The 20,661-nt window shown below is 42.1% G+C and overlaps 1 protein-coding gene across 1 annotated transcript in view; it reads right to left on the bottom strand.

Annotated features, from left to right (window-relative positions):
• SUCLG1 (succinate-CoA ligase GDP/ADP-forming subunit alpha) overlaps positions 1-17,413 on the bottom strand; it is a 43,474-nt gene extending 26,061 nt beyond the window's left edge. Inside the window, exons 1-2 of the mRNA XM_049856830.1 lie at positions 17,303-17,413; positions 5,207-5,310 (exon numbers count right to left, since the gene is read on the bottom strand). Of these exons, the coding sequence (XP_049712787.1) occupies positions 5,207-5,310; positions 17,303-17,393 (195 nt within the window). The 5' untranslated portion in view covers positions 17,394-17,413. The remainder of the gene's footprint in view (positions 1-5,206; positions 5,311-17,302) is intronic.
• Between the last annotated feature and the right edge of the window lie 3,248 nt (positions 17,414-20,661).

The following is a 20,661-nucleotide window of genomic DNA, read 5'->3' as shown; positions in this document are numbered from 1 at the left end:
TTGTCTCTCTCTCACTTCACCTTACACATCTGGCAAATTTACAATCTTGGTTAAATCCAATTCTCTGCCTAGTCTAAAACTGCAGACAGGTGGCCAAACAGCGGCTGGAGAAAAAAAAACAACCTGGTCACCCTTTAATGATCACTAACCTTGAAAAGGAAACCCTAGTGGCGTGGTGGTTAAGTGCTACGGCTGCAGTTCAAATTCGCCAGGCGCTCCTCGGATACACTATGGGGCAGTTCTACCCTGTCCTGTAGGGTCACTATGAGTCAGAATCGACTCGACGGCAACAGGTTTGGTTTGGGTTTTTGGTTTAACCTTAAAAAAGTGAGCCTTTACTGCTGCCCAGCCAACACCTTGTATTTACGTACCCACTTACTCTCCTTCCACCTAGGGCAAGGTTTCTCAACTTTGGCACTACTGACATTTTGGGCAGGATGATTCTTTGTTGTGGGAGGTTGTCCTGTGCTTTGTAGGATGTTTAGCAGCATCCCTCATGGTACAGCATGACCTCTACCCATTAGATGCCAGTAGCACACCAGTTATGACAACCCAAAATATCTGCTGGCATTGCCAAATATCCCCTGGAGGGCAAATCACCCCTAGTCGAGAACCCCTGTCCTAGACAATCATTCACACCCTCTCCTCCCTCCTCAACTTCCAATACTTACCAGGCCATCCCTACTCTCAGCTAAAGACCTTGCTTCCTATTTCACTGAGGAAACAGGCCCTTAGGAAGACTGGAACTTTTACAAGTTCTTATCACCACATCTGTCCACCTACCCACACCCATTCGCACATATCCTGGCTTCCCTGTTTCCATGGAAGAACTGTTTGTGCTCTGAGCTAAATCTGCTCCTTCTGTTTGTGCACTAATACCAATTCCTCTCATCCACTAAAGGACATCACTCTTGCTATTCTCCCATGTTTTCTGCTATATCATCCATACACTCATGGTGTCATTTCTCTCACCTCTCCACTGAAACTGCTCTTACCAATGTCACCAGTGACCTCCATGCTGCCAAATCCAATGGTCAGTTCCTGGTCCTCATCTTACTTGACCTTTCTCTCAGCATTTGTAATAGTTCATCATTCCCCCTCTCCTTAAATTTGTGCCCTGGGTGATCTCATCCCATATCATGGCAATAAATACCATCTGTACCATGACCACTCCCACACACATACATACTCATACACACACACACCAGATATCTGGTCCAGACGCTTGCCTTGCACTCCATACTCAGGTTGTCTACTGCCTACCTGGTATCTCCACTTGGAGAACTAGTCAGCACCTCCAACTTAACACGCCCACACTGAGTTCCTGATCACTCCCCTCCACAGTCCACCTACAGCAGATGTTCACCAAAAATACTAAGCTCTTCCTCGATTCTTCTCTTTCTCTTATATCCAGCATCAGATCCATTAGTAAATCTTATTTTACTTTCAAAACATATCCTGAATCTAACAACTTAATACCCCTACCACCACTACCACCTTGGTCTATGTCACCAATATCTCTTGATACTGTTCTTTTCCGATCTACTCTCAATACAGCCTCCAGGGTGATCCTGTAAAACACCTAAGGAAGATCATGTCACATCTATGCTCAAACCCTCTGAAGGTTTTCTATTTCATTCACAGTAAAAGCCCAGCTCCATACAATGGCCTATAAGTCAATACACAACCTGCCTCCCCACCTAAGAACCCCTTACCTGCCTGGCCTCGCTTACTATTCTCCCATTGCTCATTCCACTCCAGCTACCACGGTTGCCTTGCAGATTCCACACACAGCAGACACACTCCCGCCTCACGGCTTTGCTGTCCCCTTTACCTGGAATGCTATTCCTATCAGATCTCAACGTGAGGTCAGGCACACACTCCTCTTTTCCCTGATTTTTTTTTTCGACAACATTTGTACCTTCTAACATACCACATAATTTATTCATTGATTTGTCGATATGTTTTTCTCCCCTCCTACACAAAAAGTGGAAATCCTATGAGGGCAGTGATTTTTGTCTGCTTAGTTCACTGCAGTATGGCACCTAAACCAACATTTCAAATAGATGTTGGAAAAAAATTAATGGATCTTTGCAGTCATTCCACAGGGACCTGAAGTGCTGCCCCAACTACTCAAGTTCTACTAAAGGCATAAAAATTGGAGCCTTAAGAGGGACTTAAGAAATTCTCTGATTCAACTTCCTTCTCTTCCAAAATAGGAAACTTGGCCCCAAGAATGTTAACTAACTTGTCTAAAATCAGCTGCAGAGTTCTGGAAAGAACCAAAGGTCAGTGCTCTCTCCCTTAGAGCAGTGCTACGCAGTGTGGTCTGCAATAAGGGAAAAAAGAAAACTAAAATGACAAAAAAAGGAAAGAATAAATAATTAAAGCAAGAAAAGAAAAAAACTAATAAAAAGGAGGGTGTGTGCAAACTTTTATAGCAGTATAATATTGCTATCACTTATACGGTACTTTAAAAAAGTATTGATCCACACTGGGTTGAAAATTAAAAACAAACGAAACCCAAACTGGTCTTTCATTAGAATTTGAGAAGCACTGCCTTAGACTACACTGCTAGGTAAATTCAAATGGACCAGTACTTTTGGTCCTCATGTAGTGATAAACAGGGATAACATTTCCATTCAGAATAAGCTTATTTTCCTTAGTTTTCCCATTCTCACCAGCCAGTCCACAATTAAGAACAGGAATAGTTTTAGCAACTCATAAAAGCTGGTACGAAAAATTAGATGGCACCCATTGGACGCCTGCATTGCTGGAATCCCCTCTGAAATACAAGCATTCCTCATCCAAATGTGGAACAATGTATGCACTGGAAAAAAGAACAAGACGGAATGCAGATTCCCTGTGGTGATAAGCCCTAAATTTCAGATCTCATCATTACCCCCAGAGTAACAAAATCTGAATCAACAAATATAAGACAGTTCAGACTCTCAATTACTTAAAAAAAAAAAAAAAGATTTTCAAGTTCTCATAGAATCCAGACTTTCTAGAGCTATGGAGGCTGGATGAACCCCCAAAACTACTGCCTTGAGATAATCTTTAAACCTTAAATATTCCCTGAAGTCTTCTTAAAACCAAACAAGAAGTAAGTCTACCTAGAGCATTGTGTTTTTTTTTTTTATTAACTTTTATTGAGCTTCAAGTGAACGTTTACAAATCAAGTCAGACTGTCACATATAAGTTTATATACACCTTACTCCATACTCCCACTTGCTCTCCCCCTAATGAGTCAGCCCTTTCAGTCTCTCCTTTCGTGACAATTTTGCCAGCTTCCAACTCTCTCTATCCTCCCATCCCCCCTCCAGACAGGAGATGCCAACACAGTCTCAAGTGTTCACCTGATATCATTAGCTCACTCTTCATCAGCATCTCTCTCCTACCCACTGTCCAGTTTCTTTAATGTCTGCTGAGTTGTCTTCGGGAATGGTTCCTGTCCTGGGCCAACAGAAGGTTTGGGGACCATGACCGCCGGGATTCCTCTAGTCTCAGTCAGACCATTAAGTATGGTCTTTTTATGAGAATTTGGGGTCTGCATCCCACTGATCTCCTGTTCCCTCAGGGATTCTCTGTTGTGCTCCCTGCCAGGGCAGTCATCGGTTGTAGCCGGGCACCATCTAGTTCTTCTGGTCTCAGGATGATGTAAGTCTCTAGTTCATGTGGCCCTTTCTGTCTCTTGGGCTCTTAGTTATCGTGTGACCTTGGTTTCTTCATTCCTGGAGCATTGTGCTTTTTTTTAAGAGCTATCTATATGGGATCAAATTGACAACAGCAACTCAAAAGACTAGATTGGAAACTTAGGGACCAGTGAGTTAATGGGGAAAGAACAATTCAGATGGTTGTATAACTTGAAGAATGCAATGAATGTCACTGAATTATACATGTAGAAATTGTTGAATTGGTATAGGTTTTCTGCAGTGTATATTCTCAACAATGACAAAAACTAAATTATAAAAATAAATAAATAAACTTGGAACTAAAAAAGGAAAGTAAATGAGAAAAAATGTAATTGCAGGTAGCTGAAACCAATCCTGTATTTAAATATTTAGGCAAGCCAACACCTAATTTAAGAAGAAGAGACAGTCTAATAGTGCTTATAACATGGACAATGAATGGTTCTTTCGAAAAGTTTAGAGGTTAAAATGTCATGGGATCATATAAAGTTTAGCAAGAAGAAAAAGAAAGTCATACATAATAAACTTACACAGGGAATTTGAGTTAATTGAAGATTTAAGTCTGTGCTAACGAAATTAATATATAACCAAAAAGGGGGATGGATACAATTTCATTTAGAAGGTGGGTGACAGAATGCACTTCAAATCTTAGGTGAGCACCTACTGTCATCAGGATGTATACAGTGGATGTGATACTAACAAAACGCCTGGCTATCAAAATAACTAAGCCAATTTTACCTATGAACAAAATGTTGGGTTTGGGGACGTTTCCTCTTTGTTGGTGGTAGATTTCTCTTTTTTTAAAGAAGTAGAGGAGCAGAAGAAGAAAAGCCTACTGTAACTGAGATTTTTTTTCTGCCCAGTTATTTAAGTAAAAAAGCAAAAGGGTATTTTACATGAAAAAACCTTCTAACCAAATTCATTGAAAAGCAAAACAAAAACTATGTAATTTTAAAGCAGGTTCTAAGAGCTTTACAAACAAACTAATAGGAATTTGTTTGTTTAGATACCATCCTCCAGATCAGGGGCTGGCAAACTGGCCTGTGGGATTTGGCCGACCACCAATTTTTGTAAATTCAGGTTATAAATTAGGTTTTTTTGGAACACAGCCATGCCCGTTAACTTACATATTTTCTTATGGCTGCTTCTGCTACTGCAATGCTGTTCAGTAGCTGCAACAGAGACTGTATGGCCCGCTAAGCCTGAGACACTACCTGGTCCTTTACAGAAAAAGGCTGCCAGCCCCGCTCTACATCACCAAAACACTGCAGAATTGACATGACAATTCTTTTAATTACAGAAAAGCCATTAACTGCTTTTATCTTGTCATAGCTCCTTTAAGAAGAAAGAAACTGACACCTTGGGTTTAAGACACAACCTCACTGCTAACCTATCCCATTTTTCTGCAACAATCATGTATTATTACTTCTGGAATATTAAAAAATATAAAACAGTTAATCTTTTATTATCTCTTGTTTATACTAAAAAAAAAAAAAAAAACTAGATACACATACCTGCTTGCCAGTGAATCCCTGGCAAATAACTTTTGTATCTTTATCGATATAGAGATGTTTCCGGGAAGACACATAGGAACTATGTCGAATTCCATTCTGCTGCACTGAGGAGTAAAGAAATATGATACATTATACCTTTTCCAAGCTTTTGGACCATGACTTGAACTTGATGAGAAAAAAATAATCCTCTAATACAAGAGTTATGTTGCAAAGTGAAATGTCACTTTTTAAGTGAGACATACTGACCATAGGAATAAAAAAAAAAAAAATTTTTTTTTTTTTAAAAATAAACAAAAAAGACATTTTTCTACTTTCCAGGATTACCACTTTACCAAGAACCACAATCTTGAATTCTTATAGCTTTTTCTGAATTGAGAAAGAAAAGTTGAAGTTTATCATTTTCATTCCTCAGAAAGAAAAACTCTAACGGCTCAAATTAAATGCAGGGACGGCAAACTACCTACGATCCCTCACACTACTGTCGCCCCCACTAACGTTTACTAAACAGCCACATATGCTCCCCAGCCTTTTTAGGCCAGCACCTACAAATAATAACACTAAGGAGCAAACTTTGTCAAGAGTACTAACCCATTGCCATCGAATGGATTCCGACTCACAGCAATTCTATAGGACAGAGTAGAACTGCCCCATAGGGTTTCCAAGGCTATGATCTTTACAGAAGGCCCTGGTGGCACAGTGGTTAAAGTGACTGACTGCTAACCAAAAGGAACCACCAGCGACTCCATGTGAGAGAGATATGGCGGTATGCTTCCATAGAGACTTACAGCCTTGGAAACCCTGTGGGGTTGCTATGAGTTGGAATCAACTCAACAGAAGTGATAATCCTTATGGAAGAAGATTGCCACATCTTACTTCCACAGAGGCACTGGTGGGTTTGAACCATCGACCTTTGGTTAGAGGCCAAGCAGTTAACCACTGTGCCACCAGGGTTCCTCCTTAAAAATTACAACCTTGGAAACCCTATGGGGCAGTTCTACTCTGGCTTATAGGGTCACTATAAGTCAGAATGGACTCAACGGCAATGGGTTTAATTATATTAAATGTTAAGTCCTAGAATAAAAAATGCCTAAAATATAATATCATTTAACTGATTTTTCTCTATTAAGAAATAGAGAAAACTAAAAAATAGATAAGAGGGATACACAAAAAGTTATTTTTTTACCAAAAGTAGTTTCCTCATGAAAATTGAGAAATCTAAGCAGTTATTCCAGCCAGCTCCCCATTTTTCAAAAATCAGTAGAGAGAGAACGAAAACCCGTTGCCCTCAAGTCAATTCCGACTCATAGCAGGCCTACAGGACAGAGCAGAACTCCCCCATAGGGGTTCCAGGGAATGCCTGGTGGATTCGAACCACGGAACTTTTGGTTAGCTGCCATAGCACTTAACCGTTATGCCACTAGGGTTTCCAGGAAGAGAACAGATGATTTCAAATTGTGGGAATTTCTGGCTACCTTCTAGACTCCCAGGAGAGCCAGCCACCTGGCATCTCTGTGACCCTTTCAAAGCAGCCAGGCTGTCCACCTGCCACTGCGGCAACCCATGAAAGCTAGTCCCAGAGAAGAATGTATTATCACATATTTGTCCAGGGGCCACCCTGTGCTTTCTGCCTTGAATCACTGTCTCGTGCCCTCTGTATCTTCACACTTCAAGTTCCATACTGAGGATGCATCAATATCTGCTTCTGGCCCTTTGAGCACCTCTTAAATTGCCTTGCCTCGTGTACCAACCTCGGCTTTTAACAACTTTGAATTTTGGAATTCTCTGCACCCTTAGGGAAGAATTAAGCCCAGATTTCAGCCTAAGTACCCAGGAAAGGGCTGCTCTGGGTACTCTTACAACTGTTGAGTAACTGACAGCTACATTCTTGGACTAGATTATGCTGAACAAGGGGCCATGAGAAAATTTTGTGGGTCAAGTCCTGGCACAGTGGGCTTAACTAAGCACCTGATCCTAGACCACTGGACAAGATAACAGGAATTTGTGACCTGAGCGACTGCCTCCACTGAGCAGTGCAGCAGAGCCCAACCTAGCCAATACTATATCACTCAGGGCCCATTACTGCCCTTGGCTCCTGGCTCTCCCAATACCTGTGGAAGAGATACATGCTGTACTCCCTTTGCTATTCCTGACTATGCAGCAGAACCTGTTCTGTCAGCCCCTCCCACTCCTGGATTTCTCAAAAACTGGTCCATCTATCAGTTTTTTGTTTTTGGGGGGGGGGGGCGAGGTGGGGGGAAGGGCCTGGTGGTGTAGTGGTTAAGAACTTGGCTGCTAACCAAAAGGTTGGCAGTTCGAATCCACCAGCCACTCTCTGGAAGCCCTACGGGGCAGTTCTACTCTGTCCTATAGGGTCACTGGGTTGGAACCAGTTTGGTTTGGGTTTGATCAGTTTTCAGACCAGAAGGAAGAAGATTACATTACACAATCAGATGACAAGATCAGGGTACCCAGAGCCCATACTTGCTTTTCATAGGTACAGTTTGGTCCTCCACAAGTACTGTAATACTAACTTCAGAAACGGGACATCAGACAGTTGACTCTTCCTTCCACCAGGGCAGAAGTGGCCCTGAGAGAGGGGCCTATGTTGGTAGCAGCATGGCCTCAATACCAGACCAATTAATATCACTACCTTCTCCTAATAACTCCAGACTTCCTGGATTAACCCTAGGGAGCTCAAGACTTCACAACGCCAGATCTCTGGGGCTCATAAAAACTGGATCAAATGTGTGATGAACAGCAGCTCACCTCCTAGGCAGTCTCCAAGCCCTTTGGGATTGCTCAGTCTCTGTAATGCCCCTGCCATCCCACAGCTTCTAATGAAGCAGATCCTGCAGGCCTATCATGCATATGTGTAGGCACGTGTGCACACACATGTACATGTGATCTCCACGTCCATTCATCAGGCCCGGACTCCTACAGACCTTGCTTCAGGTAAGCTAGAACAGATTATCGTCATCTTTGAGTAGCCCTCCAAATATGAATTCTAAGATATGGAAATGAAATTCCTGACCCCACTGTGCTCTAACAAGGAACCTGTTTGACACTAAACCAAATATCAAAAACAAAAACAAAAAACCAACACTTTCTGGGTGTTTATGAGATAGGATTCTTAATAGACAGCGACAGGAAAACGGCTAAAATTGCAGCCTGTCAAAGGCGGAAAACTTGTGAAACCCCGAAAAACAAGGCAGTCACATCAAGTTGCAGCTCTCACAGGTTTCACTGTACTGTCTTTTTGCTGTTTGCATTTAGAAGGAAATAATGAAAATATGCTTAAATTCCAAGTAAAACTCACCAAATTTTAAACAACATATGTCATTCTCCCATTCTTCCCCACTTTATACAATCTAAGGCCCAGAGTCTCACAGGCTGAAAGCAGTCTTCCCCGTTCCCAGCCCTGCACCTCCGCTGCTCCTCTCCCTCATCCTCCCGTGGCTCTCTGTAAAGTGGGTGGTAAAGAATGCAAAGGGCTACGTGTAAACGTTGCATCAGGCCAGACTGGCTCCTTGCATTTCCTTACTTCATTTCTTCTTCTCCCACATTATCACTGAGATGCCTTAAGTAACAAGAAAACAGCCTACACTGCTTCTGCTGTAGAATCCAAAGTGGTTCGCGGTGCAAACCTTCAATCGTCTGTCAACTGCTTAAAGAGGCTCAATCACAACAGCCCATCCTTTGAGTTTAAACACACACCTGAACTCTATGACACGGCCACCAAACAACTATAGTAAGCTATTTCCTGTGGTTAAATTTAGAACACAGAGTGTACGCTGGTGGCCAAACCTGAAACATCTCTCATGTTTCAATTAGAGCTTCACTGCACTCAACTTCCTAAGCATTTAATTCCACTTACATTAACCTATATAAATTCCATTTATATAAAACACTGTACAGTGAAGATTCCCTAAATCTTCACATGGCATTCATGACTTGTAGATATAATGGGGTCGGGGGGACTGTAGAGAAACTGAAATTAAGAAAAATGGAACCCCACCCTTCAGCCAAAGATTAGACAGGCTCATAAGACAAACAATGATACACACAGCTCAACCATGTACATGAGACTAAATGGGCTCATCAGCCCAGGGGCAAGGATAAGGAGGCAGGAAGAGACAGGAAAGCTGGACAAACAGAAATGGGGAACCCAAGGCCAAGAAGCGGAGAGCGCTGACATGGTGCAGGGCTGGCAACCCATGTCATAAAACGATATGTATTTTAATTGTTTAATGAGAAACTAATTTGCTCTATAAATCTTTACCTAAAGCACAATTTTAAAAAATTATTCAAATCAAAATAAACCCCTGAAAAATAAAAAAAGTTTTCAAAGATTGGAAACTTTTAGGAAGTTTTGCAAGATGAAACAGAAATGTGGGAGGAAAATCAAAGTACTTATCCTCAATTTCATACCTACCATCCACAATAAACTTTTTAAAGTTACTAATCTTTAAAAAAAAAAAAGAATGGAACCTGAAAACATTTTTATGTGGTCTATCACAACGTACGTAAAGAGGTGCACAAATCTGTTACCCTATCACATTATTTCTAAGTAAAATTATTTTAGGTTAAATTTATTTAAAGTATCATTGAAATACTTTTAGAGCCCTAGTGGAGCAATGGTTAAGTGCTCAGCTGCTAACTGAAAGGCTGGTGCTTTGAATCCACCCAGCAGCCCCATGGGAGAAAGACCTGGCAATCCACTTCTGGAAAGATTCCAGCCAAGCAAACCTCACCGGGCAGTTCTACTCTGTCACATGGGGTCAATATGAACTGAAAGTTTACTCAACACCACCTTCCAAGAACTACTGTAAATTCCTTGAGTGTAAAGACTGTGTCCTGTTCATCTTGGTGTCTCCCATGGTATTAGGTGCAATGCCTTACACAGAGGAGAAGCACAGGAACTATCATTAATTTGACTAAATTTCAGAAAAAGAGATTGAGTCTACACAAGAAACACACACATCATGCTAAATATTGCAAGTTCCATCTCTTTTTGTTGTGAATTGAAGGTTGTTAATCTCAAGCTGCAAATGGTCAGCAAAGAGAAAAAAAAAAAATCTACCTCTCTGTTTGTATACGCAAAGATCATAAGTTTCCTTAAAATCCATATGTGGACTGCAGGCCCTAATACTATGTGGTCACCAAAGCTCCAGGAATACAGCACAAATTCCATGCTGACCTATTTTTTTTTTTAATATATAAATGAAATCCAGAAGTAATAACACAAATTGACTATTTCACTCAATGACAAAAGAATAGAGTTTACAGCAAAACACACCATGGGAAAATTTAAATGCAGTGACAAACCTGAAGAGGGTTTTCAAAATGTGTAACAGTCAAGGAATTAACCTGAACAACATGAAGAGCCAACAAGAAGACCAAAAACCCAACAGAAAAACGGACAGGTCAGAAACAAGAAACACAACTGATGACAAATGGTAAATCAGCAGATGATGAGATGTCCAACTTAACTACTCCTAATAAAATAAGCATTAAATTAAAATTAAATACTAGGGCAGCAGGAAGGCCTGAGGCTGGCCATCCAGAAGAATTGCCTGATGGTAAAGTCTGTGACTGTCACACCCTGGGCAACCTCGAGGGGACGTGGTAGAGTCACCTTCTCTTCAGTTCTTACAAATCTGCCAGGTTAACCCTGAGACTGCATCCCAGAGCAGCTGACACATGCTGTTGTTAGCTGCCAACTCATGGTGACCCCACGTGTGCAGAGCAGACCTGCTCCATATGGTTTTCAAGGCTGTGACCTTTCAGAAGCAGTTCGTCCAGCTTTTCTTCCCAGACACCGCCGGGTGGGTTCAAATCGCCAACCTGTCGGCTAGTAGTCGAGCACTTAACTGTCCGTGTCACCCAGGGACTCCAGTTGGGAGCCTAGCCCCAGGAACCAGAGAGGTCTGGGCTCGAGTTTCTTCTCTGCTGCTCACAGGCCATGTGACCTGGGGTGGGTCTTGTCCTCCCTTAGCTTGTCTCCCCGTCCGTAAATGGGATAACAGGTACCCTGAGGAGGCTGAGACGCTGATGTGAGACGGTCCTGTAAATTGGGTAGCACAGTGCCTGGTACACTCCTAAACTGGGCTCACAACTCGAAATGCGCACAAAGGTAAGTCATTTCCAAAAAACAAAAAACATACAGTTCCTACTTTAAAATCATGAAAGTCCAATCAGAAATGTTTTATCTATGTTTCATGTACAGCCTATATGTTTAGGTATAAATACACTCATCAGAGTGTACATATAATGTGTAGTATACACACATACAGTTGTAAGTTTTTAACATAAGAAACATTTTTAAAACTACAGCCTGGCTGTAAAATGGGGAATTATAACAACAGTATCTAACTCATACAAAGATATAAAAATTAACTTAGTTAATATTATAATACATACAGCACTTAGAACAGTACCTAGGATACAGCAAGTGTTTTATCACTATGAGCTATTTTATAATCATAGTTATTACTGATGCAGAATGAGCAGACCAAACTGCTTTGAGATGTTCATTGTGCCAGGTTATCTGCTGGGTGCTACGGATTCAGGAGTGAACAGGATAACTCACACCCTATCCACCTAAAGCTTCCTGCCCTGTAAGGGAGAGAGACATTAAATGATAAACACAAAACAGTCCCAGAAGTACAAAGAAACACAAAAGTACAAACTGTAATAGAGGCTAGGAAGGAAAGGGGCTGAGTAGCCTAAGATGTGCTTCCAACAGGGGTGATAGATTTGTGTCCATCATCCACATACTGAGTCTTCTTCCCCACACAGAGTGGCATCATTTATAAAATGGCTAATGGCATTAACAGTGCAATCTACGGCAAAGAACACCTGCCCAAATGGGACTCAAACCACAGCCCTGTGTGACCAAGTACCGTGTTGCTAACAGCCTGAGACTTTGTTCATGAAAATACTCCTCGTCCAGCTCGCCTCTCAAACTGCCTCCCTATTGCTCATTTACTCATGCATGTATCAGTCATTTAACAAATGTATGCTTATTAATCATCTGCAATATACAGGCTGTTACAGTCCCCACTGATAAGGTCCTTACAACACAGCAGAGTAGCCTGGCAGTCCCCTATCCCCAAATAAGCATTCAAATATGAAATAAAATATTCACTTAATATTGACTTACAAATGAAACTTAGTTGGCTGTAAGTACCATTATTTCACCATATCTAAGATATAATTGATTTTAAGAGGTACCATTACGTTAAGTACAAGAAAAAACAATTTGGCAAATTGATCATAAATATACTTGTCAATTTTAGAAATGTAAAAAAATGTGAATCTAAAGCAACGAAATGCTTGTTCTTTGGTGAAATGAAATCATTCGTCTATACTTAGACAGATTATTTTTTAAAAAATCCCTAATTACGTGTCTCTGGTAGAACTCTGCGTTGAGAAAATCAAATCACTTTCTCATGGCTACATTGGTACACTCAGTTCAGGACCACGTGTATTTCTGAAATGAAGATTTGTTTCTTTGATGCAATAGCAACAGATGCTATCATGAGAAGCACCACTGTTGAGTGTGCCCTTTTCCAAACTAATAAATGTTTCCTTGATGCTGAAAACAGGCCAACACAACCTGGCAAATACACGGCAAAGGTAAATGGTACCTTTGCGCAGGGTGGTCACATTCTCAACAAACCACTGAGGCTGCCACAAAGTCCCAGCTTCAAAAAAGGAGGTGCAAAGTACTGCATAGGAGGAAGTATTAGTGGAAAGGACACAGAAGACAGCCAAGAGACCTGGATTCTATATTAGCTTCCGATATTAGCTACGAAGCATAACCTTTCTGGGTTTATTTCTTCATTCACCAAAGAAAGGTGTGGGACCAGCTGGACTTTAAGTCTCAATTTCTGGCATTAAAATACCATAATTCTGAGGTTCAAAAATCCTGGCTCTTGTTCTCTATTTATTTTAAAAGACTCAACCTACATGAACTCCTGGCTTAAATGATCTTGCATTGCTTTATGTTTCTTGAAAAACTTCCACTACCTCACCTTCAAAAGTACTTATGAAATCCTTAAACTTTCTCATGGAATAATCTTTCTCATTTTTTCATTTTCTCTCCCCACTTCAGCTGGATTCTTCCCCTTTTTTTCATCAGCTATAAAACTGCTTCTTTGGCTCTGGAATTTCTAAACATTCAGGGCTGTACCCCAACAGGACTCTGGAAGGAATCTACAATCTATTTTTCTGTATGTTTTTTGCTTTCTAACTCAAATCAATATTGCAACACTTCTGACCTTCAGCACACAATGTGCCATTAACCGGAACTTAAAAAAACAAAGGGGACAAAATTCCCCAGTATGAAGGGTTCCATTACCAACTTCAGAGTCTAAGTAATTTATGACTGCCTAAAAAAGTCTGCTAAGTGATGTTGTTGTGGCTGCCGTTTTTCAAGTAGGTGTAGAAAAGGGCTTAGAAATGTGGCATGGGAAAGAGAAAAATTGGGGGATTTGCAGGTTTTCATACAAGAAACACGGTAGGCTGAAACCCCTTTAATACAGGAGAAGCCTTGGTTTACATCTCAAACCTCTCAGATCCTTAATAACAAGTTAATCTTATGACTTGGATAATTAAAAACCACTCGGGCAACAGAAAGCTAAACAAGATGATCTCTTAAGCCTTCCTGCTCCTGGTAGACTAGGAAGAAAGAACTTCCATTTCTGTGGGAAGAGAATTGTTAGGTATTGCTGAAGGCAGATGAAAGAACCTGATCTTTGAGACACATTTTCTTCTCTAGACTCTCCTCCTCCTAAGACAGGGGACCTGTGTAATGCTGGCATCTTTCAGAACCTCATCCTCACAAGACTCCAGGAGAGAAAAACAGGCCGGCATCGCCTTCCTGGGCTTTCCCACCACAGCGGCTGTGCTGTGTATCTGGCCTTCTAAAACCCATTGCTGTCGAGTCAATTCCGACTCATGGCGACCCTACAGGACACTATAGGGTCACGGAGTTTCCAAAAGAAGCGCCTGGTGGATTTGAACTGCTGACCTTTTGGTTAGCAGCTGTTGCCCTTAACCACTACGCCGCCACCAGGGTTTCCCATCTGACTTTCTCCTACACCCTAATCCACATCCTATTCAAATTAAAGTGGCTTAGGCCAGTACCCAGTACACTTCATTCCTGCTGCTTAAACACTGCTGACCAGAGTGATTATTAAAAAAAAAAAAAAACACATCCGTTGCCGTCAAGTCGATTCCGACTCATAGTGACCCTACAGGACAGAGTAGAAATGCCCCATACAGTTTCCAACGTGGATTCGAACTGCCGACCTCTTGGTTAGCAGCTGAGCTCTTAACCTTATTGGGTATAACTAATCTTTTTTTTTTTCTCCTACATAAGAAACCCTCAATTGTCCTTGAAGTTATACAATTAAAAAAAAAAAAACTCCAGAAATTAAAGCCAACTCTTTCTCATTTGCCAAAGTTATCCAGACAGCCCTCTGTCCTCAAAAAAAAAAAAAAAAAAAAAAATCCATTGCCACTGAGTCTATTCCAATTCATAGCGACCCTACAGGACAGAGTAAAACTGCCCCATAGGGTTTCCAAGGCTGTAATCTTTACAGAAGCGGACTGCTACATCTTTCTCCTGCTGCGAAGGATGCCCTGGAGAAACTGCCAACCTTTGGGTTACCAGCCAAGCTCTTAACCACTGCACCAGCAGGGTTCCCTTCTGTCCTCAAGGGTACTGGTAATTAAGCGTAACTACTGAGCACACGATGTGATCCATAATTTGTTATGACCCACACAGCCGAATGCCTTCACATAGTCAATAAAATACAGGTAAACACCTTTCCGATATTCTCTGCTTTCAGCCAAGATCCTGTACACAGGCTAAGAGGCAGTTGTTCAAACAGAACAAGCAGATACTTGTGGTTCAAAATCAAGAAAGGTGTGCTTCAGGGTTGTATTCTTTCACTATACTTATTCAATCTGTATGCTCAGCAAATAATCAGAGAAGCTGGACTATATGAAGAACGGGACATCAGGATTGGAGAAATACCCATTAACAACCTGTGTTATGCAGATGACACAACCTTGCTTGCTGAAAGTGAGGAGGACTTGAAGCACTTACTGGTGGAGGTCAAAGACTACAGCCTTCAGTATGGACTACACCTCAACACAAAGAAAACAAAAATCCTCACAACTGGACCAAAAAGCAACATCATGATAAATGGAGAAAATACTGAAGTTATCAAGGATTTCATTTTACTTGGATCCACAATTAACACCCATAGAAGCAGCAGTCAAGAAATCAAAGGACATGTTGTATTGGGCAAATGTGCTAAAAAAGAGCTCTTTAAAGTGTTCAAAAGCAAAGATGTCACTTTGGGGGTACCTGACCCAAGCCATGGTATTCTCAACCACCTCAGACACATGTAAAAGCTGGACAATGAACAAGGAAGAACGAAGAATTGATGTATTTGAATTATAGTGTTGGCAAATAATACTGAATATACCATTGACTATGAGTCGGAATTGACTCGAAGCACTAGGTTTGGTTTTTTTTGGTTTTATACCATGGACTGCCAGAAGAACAAAGAAATCTGTCTTGGAAGAAGTACAGCCAGAATGTTCCTTAGAAGCGAGGATGGCAAGACTTTGTCTCACATACTTTGGACATGTTATCTGGAGAAGGACATCATCCTTGGCAGAGGATCATCGAAAAAGAGGAAGACTCTCAACGAGATGGGCTGACACATTAGCTGCAACAATGGGCTCAAACATAGCAACAATTTTGAGGATGGCGCAGGATCGGACAGCGTTTCATTCTGTTGTACATGGGGTCACTATGAGTCAGAACCGACTGGACAGCACCTAACAACAACGTTGAGCACACACTCATCATTGTACACTTTTAGAATGTAATCCTCTCAAGGAAGGAATTAAGTCTCATCCAATATTCAGTACAAGCACTAGAATTAGGAGCAAAGTGAAAGACAGGAGGGGAGAAGAAAATTAACTTCGGTTGAGTATCTATTACATACCAGGTGCTTTACATAAACTGCTTATTCTGAATAGTAAACCCTGATCATCCCATACTGCATCATTGCTAAGATGCACGGTTTTTCACTTTTTAACATCTCTTAAATCAGAACAACAACCAACAGTGTGTCTCAACTTTAATTAGCAACTATTTTCCAATGTTAGTGGCAGACAAAATAATGGTACAAATGCCAAGTGTTGGTGTCTCCAATTAATTACAATATGGTACTATCCTTCCCATTCCATGGGATCTGAAACAAAAATTGAGAAATAAATTAAGTGCCTAAGTTTAATACTCACACTCAAACACAATGTGACCGATTCCAAAGTCTCTTTCAACTACAACCTACCTACAAACACAAAGACTTTGAACACAGCAATAATTTTCAATATCAGCACTGCTGTAAGACTAGCAGCCTTGGGGATTAAGTTTTCAGGAACTGGAGGGGTTCTCACGGCGGAGAGGCTACAATTAAGTTGGTTAAAGTCCCAACCAACCCTAAGCTTCTGGGAGTCTTCTGGGCTCTGGTAACTCTGGGTGTAAAACCCATCCTTCCTCTACCCCTACAATCCATACGAAAGACAATTCTAAGTCTACTACCCTTCCGTACATGGGACAGCCTCACCCCCAAATTTCCTACTGAGGAATTCTTCTCCTCTCTCTCAGTACAGAAATTCAAGCTCCGAGCTAACTTGAACCTGCATCACCTCACTCCCCACTCCCAAGTGGGGCCAGTCTAGACTCCAGCCCCCTACCCTGCAACTCATCAGGTCTGCAGGGCTCCCCGACCCAGGTCCTGGCTCAGCTACCACCGCCCCCAGCCTCCATCCACCAGCAGCCTAAGCTCCGGGTCTAGCTATGCTCCCCCCGCCACACACATATACACCGAAGCTGCTTCCACTCCGGAAAGCCCCGACCAGGGTCTCGAGCCCCCGAGGTTCTGCGGTTCCGGGCCCCCTTCCACATACCGCCCCGCTGGGTCATGCCGTGACCTGGGCCAGGGCTTTAGGCTCGGAGGGCCCAGAAACTCGCGGAGCACAAGAAGAGAAAGTCCCGGAGAGGCTCACCGAGAAAATAGCGCGTCAGGAGACGGGAGGCGGCAAAGCCGCAGCTACCAGAGGCCATGGTCGCGGCGGCAGCACCTAAGGCTGCGGTCATCCACCAATGACACTCCCAGGCCCCCGGGGACCTGGCAGGGGCCGAGGCACCGGGGGAAGGAGGGTGGCTAGGGCAGTCGCCTGAAGGAATGGTCATACGGAGAGGACTCTTCACGGAGCATTGGGGATTAAAGGTGGACATGAGAAAAGAGTCTTAACATAAAAGTGGACAATGGCTTGGTTCTTCCCTGAAAATGTGAGTTTATTTGGACATTAATTATACCGGCAGCTAAAGGAAAACCCCACGCGAGATAGGTTGGCGCATAGCATTGTGGGAAATGTAGTTTGCTGGCGGCGACTGGGGTTTAATTTAAATTGGCACATGCGGGAAGGGGAGAAGGAAGATAGGCAGATGGAGAAGGTGAGGGCATGAGGAAAAAATAGGAGTGAAGAAACTGAAGTGAGGTGCGAAGAGCAGTGCCAGAACTTTCTGTATCCCTAGACCCATCTTCCTGTATCTTCACTCTCCTACTCTGGCCTTTGGAAAGTAAAATACTCTTCCCCACCTACCCTTGTGGGCAGCAGTGAGGACTCAGAGGGATTAGGGATGGTAATGGTGAATCTGAACTTCCAGTGAGGGGCAGAAGGAGACTGGAAAAACCAAAAGCTACCTTGCCCAAAACCCATTGCCATGGAGTTGATTGGATTTGGACTCATACCTTATAGAACTGTCCCCATAGGGTTACCGAGGCTGTAAATGTTTATGGAAGCTGTCTTTCTCCAGAGGAGCGACTGGTAAGTTTGAGCCGCTGTAGCAGCCGAGTGCTTTAGCCACTGCGTCACCAGGGCTTCTTTTAAAAGCTACCTTAAAAAGCCAAATCCGTTGCCATCTAGTTGATTCCGACTCATAGCAACTCTATAGGACAGAGTTGAACTACCCCAGAGGGTTTCCAAGGAGCAGCTGGTGGATTCGAACTGCCGACGTTTTGGTTAGCAGCCAAGCTCTTAAACACTGCACCACCAGGGCTCTAAAAGCTACCTTAAACCAAAACCAACCCCCTTGCCGTCCAGTCGATTCCAACACATAGCGACCCCATAGGACAGAGTAGGACTGCCCCATAGGATTTCCAAGGAACACCTGGTAGATTCAAACTGCCAGCCTTTTGGTTAGCAGCCGTAGCTCTTAGCCCTGCCCCAGAATTTACAAAATCTACCTTAAAACCACCCACTGTCGTGGAGTCGATTCCGATTCATAGCGACCCTATAGGACAGAGTAGAACTGCACCATAGAGTTTCCAAGGAGCGCCTGGCGGATTCGAACTGCCGACCTCTTGGTTAGCAGCCATAGCACTTAACCACTACATCACCAGGGTTTCCATAATCTACCTTACTGACACTTAATTTCTTGGAATATAAATCTTTTGCTTAAACAAACTATCACACAGCCTCTAACTAACTTTAAGTGTATGAGTGCCTCCTCCCTAGGGATCCTGGAGGTGTGAAGTTCTAGATCAAATGTGACTTTGCTCTCTGAATGGACAAACTGTTCACTCTTTCCATAAGTGGTTTAAAAAAAGGGACATCAGACAGTCACAGAGTCAAAGGGTAAACAAGAAAATAATCCCACTCCCTGCTTTCCACAGTGTTCTTGAGATGCCATCATCATTATCATCAATAAAATTAAAATTCCGATTTACTTAGGTTGTCATTAAAATTTACACTGAGGTGTGTGATTTGTAGTCACATTTTTAGTTTCATTTAATCAGTACGATGCATGATGACCAGAAAAAAGTATCTCAGTATGATTTTAACAGTTTCGTATTTCCATGGGGATAGGTATTTTAGGGTTTTTTTTTTTGTTTTGTTTTTTTTGTTTTGTTTTTTTGTTCACTGATGTATCCCCAGCACCTGGAACAGCGAATACCTGACACAAATAGAGAACACGTTATTTGGTGAACTGAATTGAATTGATATATAGGGGAAATACTGTTCAATCCACGGACAGTGTTTGCTGAGCCTAAGGATATTTCAACCCCTCACAATAATTACACCCTGATCCCTATTCTGTAGCTTGTAAGTAGGGGAAGAATTGCACTAGACAGTAACTGTACCCCTCGTCTATATATACGGGTTGATTTTTGGAGTCAGACAGATTTGGATTCAAATTCCTACTCTGCCGAAGGCTATGTGACCTATGGGTCTCAGGTTTTCTCTCTGAGATGAGGATGAAACTCCCTACGTCATAGGAGTGTTGTAAGCAGTTAATACATTACTATATAAAGCTCTTGGCACCTTATGAACATTCATAAGGTAGTTGTTATCATTAATGGAGCCCTGGTGGCACAGTGGTTGAGAGCTCAGCTCTAACCAAATGATCTGCAGTTCAAATCCACCAGCTGCTCCTTAGAAACCCTATGGGGCAGTTCTACTCTGTTTTATGGGGTGGCTATGAGTCGAAATCAATTCTACAACAATGGGTTTGGTTTTGGTTTATTTTCATAAATTATAATTATTGATAATTATTAATCCACAAACCCCCATGCACCTGTCAGTTTGTCATACTGTGGTGGCTTGTGTGTTGCTGTGATGTTGGAAGCTATGTCATAGGTATTTCAGATACCAGCAGGGTCACCCATGGTGGACAGGTTTCAGCTGAGCTTCCAGACTAAGACAGACTAGGAAGAAGGACCTGGTGGTTTACTTCTGAAAAATAAGTTAGCCAGTGGAAATCTTATAATAGCAGCAGAACATTATCTGATATAGTGTCAGAAGATGAGCCCCTCAGGTTGGAAGGCACTCAAAATACAGCTGGTAAAGAGCTGCCTCCTCAAAGTAGAGTCTGCCTTAATGACATGGATGGAGTCAAGCTATCGGAACCTTCATGTGCTGATGTGGCATGACTCAAAATCAGAAGAAACAGCTGCAAACATCCATTAATAATAGGAATGTACAAAGTATGAATCTAGGAAAATTGGAAACCATCAAAAATGAAATAGAACGCATAAACATCAATATTCTAGGTGTTAGTGAGCTGAAATGGACTGGTATTGGCCATTTTGAATCTGACTATCATATGGTCTACTATGCTAAGAATGACAACTTGAAGAAGAATGGCATTGCATTCATTGTCAAAAAGAATGTTTCAAGATCTATCCTGAAGCAAAATGCTGTCAGTGACAGGAAAATATCCATATGCCTACGAGGACGACCGGTTAATATGATTATTATTCAAATTTACACACCAACCACTAAGGCCAAAGATGAGAAAGTTGAAGATTTTCACCAGCATGCAATCAGGATGCATTGATAATTATTGGTGATTGGAATGC

The sequence above is a fragment of the Elephas maximus genome, chromosome 17 (genome assembly GCF_024166365.1).
Source record: "Elephas maximus indicus isolate mEleMax1 chromosome 17, mEleMax1 primary haplotype, whole genome shotgun sequence".
In the NCBI taxonomy this organism is placed as follows: domain Eukaryota; kingdom Metazoa; phylum Chordata; class Mammalia; order Proboscidea; family Elephantidae; genus Elephas; species Elephas maximus.
Note: the sequence above shows the minus strand (reverse complement) of the source record. Positions and strands in the feature narration are given on the sequence as shown.